Raw genomic sequence first — 7,804 nt, 5'->3', positions numbered from 1 at the left:
CTGCTGTGTGCATGAGCTTGTGACCCCACGAGCTCATGCTGGGTGCTGGGGACACCCTCTGGGACAGTTTACCAGGTTGCTGGCACATCACTAAGCCAGCTGATGTGAAAACCACATCGATGCAAACAAGGCAAATTCTACTTAAAGAAAAGACCACTGTTGGTCTAGGAGCTCTCTATATGTTTAGTTTTGAAGGACATAGTAGCTCATTAGGTGGCTCTAGTCAAATGGTTGGGCCACAAGTGAAATCTGTGTCATCATGACTGGCTGACGTTGGAGAAGGGGAAGATAGAATGCCTGGGCACGGGCAGCCTAGAAGAAAGCCCCCCCGCTGTCTGACCATGGCTGCTGGACGCTGCCCCCTGGAAACCACCCACACGCCCAAGTGGGCAGGCACGGCCCATCACTTGCTGTTAGCCAGGCCCTGTGTTTGGAGTCAAGTGGGCTGCCTACCTGCCAAGACAGATGCTTCCGTGGCGAACATCATGGCAAACTCACGGATAACTTCAGCGGGGGTGCCGTTCAGGAAGAAGCCAAGGTAGCTGACGGAAGAATGGAGAACCAGAGGGACAACCGAGGGGAAGGAACCCAGGACCCGGTCCCCAGCTCTCTTTAGAGCCTCATACAGACAGTCCACCTTCTGGTCTTCACACTAAGGGAAAAGGGACAGAGAATGTGTTTTCTCACCTTCTGTTGGAAAGCCACCAATTAATTCAATTTATAAAAACCATGCAGCAAAGTGAGACTTTTCTGTTCAAAATGTTAAAACAAATTATATAGTCCCTGTGTATGTGGGGTTATGGATCTGTTCTATGCCTGGACCTCCATTTTTTAGATATTTTAGGAGAATTCTCTTTGGAATGGAATCTCCTGTAAGGACCCAGTTTGGAGATCCCCTCATGATTAACTGCGTCCCTCCTTTGTGTCATGTTGGCTTCATCCCTACAGCACCTCCTGGCCAGTCCCTTTTCTGTACTCCCAGGACCATAGCTTTGCTCAGGATTGTGGGTCGGCTGCCAGGAGACCCAGAGGCTGCAGGGGTACACTGCTCAGAACCAGTGGTGAAGGGAGCAGTTAGCTGGCACCTCCAGCCGCTGAGCCTTCCACCTGTGTGTATGCATGTGTGTACATGTGTGTCTCTCTGTGTGTGTTTGTGTGTCTTTCTCTGTGTGTATGTACATGTGTGTCTCTGTGTGTGCATGTGTGTCTGTGCATGTTGTCTCTCTGTGTGTGTGCAATGTACGTGTGTGTATATGCACTGTACGTGTGTGTGTATATGCAGTGTACGTGTGTGTATGTTTGTGTATATGCAGTGTACATGTGTGTGTCTCTGTGTGTATATGCAATGTACATGCATGTGTATGTGTGTGTGTGTGTGTGTGTGTGTGTGTGTGTGTGTGTGTGTGAATCTCTAGGGGAAGGGCAGCAGCTGGGGGGCTGAGTTCTGCTCTCTCACCACTGTCACTGAGCCTATCTGATTTCTGAGACTACGTTTCACCACAGGCTTTGGCTGCCTTTCCCTTCCCTGTTGAGCTCCTGATGGCAAGCCAGAGGAGTCTGACTGTCACAAATGCCATCGATGTCAACGTAGGGTGACCAACTGACCCAGTTTGCCTGTGACTTTCCTGGGTTTAGTACTGTGTCTGAGAGTCCCCCAAGTCTCAGGAAAACTGGGGTGATGAAAAGAGGCTTTGGAAGGTGCTGCTTCTCCTGGGATGTCTTCTAGAAACCTTTCTCCTGCAGAGGTTTGCTTTCCCCTTCCCCCAGCACTCTGGAGCCTGGAGTTGGAATGGAGGGGAATCCCTCAAAATGGCCAGAACAGATGATGCCTGCAGGGGGCGCTCAGCTGACCACCTAGGGGTGGGATGGCCGTGGGCTGGGGAGCTGACAGCAGCGCTGGGGCAGGCCCGGGAACAGTGGAAGTGGGTGTCCCTCTCCAGGTTCCTCTGATGGGAGCCTCGGAGGAAGTAGACGCCTATCCCTCCCTCCCTTGTCCTTGTACCTCCTTCTCTTCTGAGCAGCCCCCACGTCCTGCTCACCTCCCCGTACCTCCTTATTCAACCATCTTCTAAATCAGAGGGCTGCTCTGAGACAACTTCATCTGTGAAGAGCCTACAGTCACCCCTTCTTCAGCTGACTCATCACACACTTAGGAAGCACCTGCTCTATTTGAAATGCTATGCTCGTCTCTGGGAGTACAAAGGTGACTGAGCACATGCCTTCCCTTAAGGGACTCAGTCTGGTGACGGATGCAGAGCTGCCCTGGACACAATGTCATACAACACGAAAGCACCACTGGAGATATAAACAAAAAGACAGCAGGAACAGAAAGGGGAACAACTTCTGCCTGCGGAGCTGGGGAAAACTTGAAAAACAGTGGGGATAAACAAGTGGGGTCCTGAAGGATGAATAGGAGTTGTCCAGATGAAGGCGAGGAGGAAAGCGGAGGATGGCCCACACAAGGGGCCAGCAAATACTGCAGTTCTGGACCATTTCATTGAAGTGGATCAGTTTTGTTCTATCATTCCTGGTTATCACAGAAAAATGACTTGAGCTGCTGTGGCACTGGCATGCAAGGCACGCCGGGGCCAACTCACCGTGAAGAAGTCACAGAGGGTCACGTGCGGGAAGACCTCATGAGCTCTGTTCTTCGCACACTGACGCTTGCTCTCCCTCCAGAACTCCTGAAGTCTTTCCAGCAGGGGCCCCGTGGGACAGAGGAAAAGGGCATACTCCTGCGGGATGGGGTCATCCAGGGAAGGGTCATTGCAGTGACAACGCAGCCTGTGACAGAGAAGAGGCCACCTTCACCTCGTGTCATGATGAGGACAAATGATAGCAACGACAGCAACTCAAAATCCTGGGCAGGCTGAGCACGCAGTGTACGCACATTACCCAGATTCACCCTCCAGCCGTGCCATGGGTGAGAGGTGCCAGGCAGCGGGGCTGGCCAGCTGCCCCTGCACTCAGACCCAGGCTGCACTGAGTCCAAAGCCAAAGACAGAGAAAATAAGAGGAAGTTGAAATTTCATCTTAAACTTCAAGTTAAATACAAAAATCAAAACCACAAAAAACTAGACAAAATTTAAGGGGCTACTATATTTTCTGTAGATTCAGGAAGTTATTTTGAAAACAAGGAAATATCATATACAACCCAAAATACAGGTTCTTTCTCATTAGTAATAAAAACAGAATTAAAACCATGAGACATCATTTTCCTCATCTGTCAAATTAAAACATACTTGCTTTAAAGGATATAAGTTATGCTCAGTTGTGTCAAAGGTGCAGTGAGACTTCAGGATGAATTTGTACAACCTTTATGTAAAACAATTTGATTTTATATCAAGAGCCTTAAAATACTTATACCCTTTGAACCAATAATTCTACTTCCAGGAATTTGTTCCCAGGAAAGAGTAAAACGTATAGACGAAACTATAAATAAAATATTTATTATAGAGAAAGAAGGAAAAATTAGACAAATGATAGTAAATCTATTTATCATGTATTCATTAGAAACTATGGCTTGAAGAATTTCTAGTGACTCAAAGAAGTGCTCGTCATATAATATTGAGTTTAGAAAGGAGCATCCAGTCACTTGGGAAAACATTACTTACGCACAAACACATTCTCTTTGATAGAAAATATAGAGGGAGATATACCCCTTCACATCCTGTTTCCCTTCTTCCCCCTTTCTGGAGTTAACCCCAATTATAAATTTGCTTTGTTTTTTCCCAGAAATCTAAGTAACAAATCTAAGGATAGCTCTCGTGTGTGTTTTCTATAAATAATAAACTATTGTTCAGATTATTCTGCAGCTTGCATTTTTACTCCACAATACGTTTTTGCAATTTATCCACGTTGGCACATGCACATCAAGTTAAGGTTGCTCCTGTGAGTCTTTTAAAGGCTGTGTAATAGTCCATCATACGCACATGTAACATTGCACTTGTGCATTCTCATGTGGAGACTTAAATTGTTTTCCTTTGAAAAAAATAACACGTAATGAAGATCTCTGTACGTGTCTTCTCGGCCCTGTGTTTCTCCAGGGACTGTGCTTGGCCGTGGAGCTGCTGGGTGTTCACTACACACACTCTCGATGTCGGTGGACACCCAGGCTGCCTTCATAGTGCAGCTGGTAGAGTGTGAGGCCACCCCTGCCTTGCCTCGACTACTCTTGAAGCTCCTTTTTTGTTTTAATGGTATCTTAATTTGCATTTCCCTGATTACTAGTGAGATGTTGGCCCATTCTTGGCTGAGTCTAGGGTACTCCACTGTCTCCCCATCATTCCCTGGCAGGTCTCCTTGTCTCACTGGATGGGTCATAACCGGCAGGGACTGGCCGTGCACCTCACTGCAGGGGGCTTGGTTTTGAGTTCAAATTGGGCAGCTGACTTTAGAGCTGGACGAACTCAGAGGCTTCTGGGCATTTCCCTTTGTCCCAGGGAGGGGCTACATATTTTGCCCTTGGCCTGGAGTTTTCAGAGGAGGAAGGGGGTTCCCATTGAGAACATTCAGACATTCCGAGACCTATTTCAGTTTTACTTGTCATCCTGCTTGGGGACGACAGTCCGGCCCTGTAGGACCTGGCTTGTGTCGTGTGCTTTCAGATCAGAGCGTGAGGGACTTTCTGCCTCAGGGCAGAGTAACGGGAGTGTGGCACATTCAGGCTGGACAGGGTTTTAGAGAACAGGTTTCAGAGAATCTTCTTGATTCTCTGCAAACTGAGGCCCGTGGCAGTGGGCGGCCTGTGGAGTCTCATGGCTTGCGTGTGGGCTGGCTGCGTCGACCCAGAGCTCTCACCCCAACCCACCACCTGGTACTGATGCCTTGGGGGGGAATTCAGGGCCACCAGTGCCTTCCCTTCCCACCAGGCAGCCTGACAGCGTGGGACTTTATATTAGCAAAAATAGAGATTTTATATCAGCAAAAGTGGCTCCTCCCTATTTATTCAACAAATCACATAAGTTTTTCTCTTCTTTGAAGAGTTGAATTTGGATTTTTCAGTGAAAAAAGCTTTGTTCAAAGTTCTCCTTTCTCTTTCCATCTTAAACGAGGGCTCTGGCTTCTCCCCTGGTGCTGGCGGGTAGGCTCCAGGTGACCATGTTTCATTTGCATAGTGGTCCCTCCTGCCCAGAGGGTGCTGGGCACCTCCCGGGGTCCCCCTGGGAGTTCCTGCGTCTCTGCTGACAGCCCCACTCACCAGTCAGAGGCCTCCTCCACTGTCTTTCTTCCAGTGGCTGCCAGCGCTTTTAGCCTGCAGAAAATAAACACAGGACACTCAGAGTTGTCCACTCTTTGGGATGGGTGGGAGAAGCAGGGGGTGGCCTCCATACAGCAGGCCTTCAGGGCGTCCTCCTGGTGAGGCCCGCCTGCTAGGCTTCCCGGCTGGGAGCTTGGTGCCCAGGTCTCGGTCCCCCACATGACCATCACTGTGCTTTTTGACAATGCTGACCTGCTTGAATCTCTCTACTCACCTTCCTCCCAAGGCTCCCACTTCAGTCCTTGGCCTGGCATCCGAGTGCCCCAGACCGGCCTCTGTCCACTCCTGCAGTCCATCTCCCACCTCCCCCACATCCTGTACCAGAGCAAAACCGTCCCACCCATCAAATGCAGCCTCCCCAGCACCCCTCAGTGAGATCCCACCGACCCTGTGAGGCTCAGCTCAAGCCTGCCTCCTCCTCCAGGCAGCCTCCCTTCCCAGGCCGCACAGACAGGCTGCCTGCAGCCCTCCACTGGCTTCCCACTGCCCAGGGACTCCTCACGATGCACTGTGCCCACGAGTTTCCCCTGCCACCGCAAGGGCCCTGGACATCCACCATTGTCACCTGGGAGGTATGTACATTGAATTTAGCTGAACTGGACCAAACTGAACAGAGTGGAATGGCTAAGGTAATTTATTCAGGAATGCAGGCCAGAAACAGCACGAGGCACCCACCGCGGTGCTGGCCAGCGCTGTATTTTGGGGAATCCGACGGGCATGCAGCTACCTGGAGAGGCTTTCTTTCACAGGGAGGCCTTGGCCGGAACCTTACTTTGAGGTACTCCAGCCTAAGCAAGACGTTTAGAACACATTTCTCTCCCGCAACACGAATCTAAGGTTTACACTAGAAGGATTTTGCATGTGAGGCGCCACAATGTTAGTAGTGAGACACGGTGTGGCTCGGTCAGTGGCGGAGGCCTGGCTGGCGCCCTGCCCTCGGTGCCCTGCGTCTCCACCCAGGCGGGGGAGTGGCGTGGGGAAGATGTCCCACACACGGCAGCCACCCTTTCCCTTTTGACAGATCCCTGATTTACCATGAGCCTAACAGTGAGGACAAAGCCCTGATTTGGGGAGAAGAGAGGCGTGTAGCTCCAAAGTTACTTCATCCAGTTTTGCTATAATGTCGAAGGAAGGCTTGGCTCCCTCCCAGACCCCAGGTGACTTAAACTTTTCGTGTAAATAAGCCTCTGTGGAGGACCAGATCTAAGAAACCCCTTGCTGTGACAGCTGTAACCCAACGTCCATATTGGTTTGTTCCCTCTCTGAGAGCGGTAATATCTAACGCTGACATTTGCCACATACCGACCTTCTTGCGTAAGTAGGAGGCGCTGACACCTTTTCTGTAGTTTCTCAACCATTTTGCTTTGTTACTGGACATTCAGGAGACTGTGCCTATGGATAAAGGGCTTTCCCTATACTATTCAGAAACATGATCTTGCTGACTACTCTCTCAACAGCGCTGGAGACTCAGTGGCTTTGGGGCCCTTCACATCAGAGTCTGAAATACCTTGAATGTCACAGTCAGAGTCACTGAGCTGCACACAAAGAGGCTACAACCAGGCCCCACACTCCTCCAAACCCCAAAGAAGGGGGTGGCCCGAGTAACACCTGATTTCTAATTTTCACAACTTCCGGGTCCCCCCATCAGCCGGCCAGTGGAGCTGGTCTTTCAGAGGTAAAGATCATCTCCTTTGTAAAAAGTAGGAAAAGGCCTTCTTTTGAGACGATCTCTGCCCCTGCGAGGTGCACTGCTGCAACAGGAAGCCAGCGCCCAGGCGCTGCGGTGCTGAGGGGGCGGCAGGAGGGTCTCCAGCCCCCCCAGCCAGCCTCCAGGACCCGGGCACATGCCCCCGGGTGCGGCGCTGGCAGTACTCACGCGGTGTGCGCCGGGAAGCCCATGGCCAGGAGGGGGTCCAGGATTGAGGGCGGGCGGCGGCCCTTGAGCTTGTTGGAGACCTTGGCGTAGAGCTGCGTCTCCCCTGCTGCCATCTCTTCCTGCCCGCAGTGCAAGAGGCTGGCCTGCAAGCTGAACCGAGCAGATAAAGTGAGAAGAGAAAGGGGGAGAGGCGGAGGCCCCGAAGAAAAACCTCAAGCCCTTTTTGATCTTTCTGACAAAAGCTAATATCCTGTTTGCATGAGACATAGGTTTTCAGAATTCTCCTTGCAGGGAGCTGATGCAGCTCACACCAGCCCTTACTGTTTCCACAACAGGGCTCAGGACCTGAAGGTCCAACTGAGTCCCTGTGTGGGATCAGCGTCTATACCGACTTGCGTGGCAGCTGGGAGCAAGAACACACGACAGCACGGAGGAAGGAAACGGGAGCAGCAGTCCGCGGTGGGAGTTCTCCGCCGCCCACCCTGAGCGACCCTGGATCTCCATCTCCTTGTCTGCAAATGAGACATTAAACTACACTGGATCTATTGTCCCTGCTTGCTCTAAAACTTTGGTTCTTTTAGTTGTTCATTGACTTGTTCTTTAATTTAAAATTTTTAAAAAAGTTTAATGTGCATACAGAGAAGATGGCAAATCACACGTGTACAGCA

The 7,804-nt window shown here is 50.7% G+C and overlaps 1 protein-coding gene across 1 annotated transcript; it reads right to left on the bottom strand.

Annotated features, from left to right (window-relative positions):
• Nucleotides 1-453: 453 nt before the first annotated feature.
• LOC103582871 (ubiquitin-associated and SH3 domain-containing protein A-like) lies at nucleotides 454-7,285 on the bottom strand (the record flags this gene model as incomplete). The annotated part of the gene is made up of 4 exons (XM_008564346.1): nucleotides 7,137-7,285; nucleotides 5,201-5,254; nucleotides 2,598-2,784; nucleotides 454-652 (listed from the first exon to the last, which is right to left on the bottom strand). Coding segments are annotated over exons 1-4 (553 nt in total), but the record flags the coding sequence as incomplete, so codon positions are not given.
• Nucleotides 7,286-7,804: the final 519 nt, after the last annotated feature.

The sequence above is a fragment of the Galeopterus variegatus genome, unplaced genomic scaffold (genome assembly GCF_000696425.1).
Source record: "Galeopterus variegatus unplaced genomic scaffold, G_variegatus-3.0.2 Scaffold18276, whole genome shotgun sequence".
Classification (NCBI taxonomy): Eukaryota; Metazoa; Chordata; class Mammalia; order Dermoptera; family Cynocephalidae; genus Galeopterus; species Galeopterus variegatus.
The sequence above is the reverse complement of the archived record's forward strand: the minus strand, read 5'-3'. Positions and strand labels throughout refer to the sequence as shown.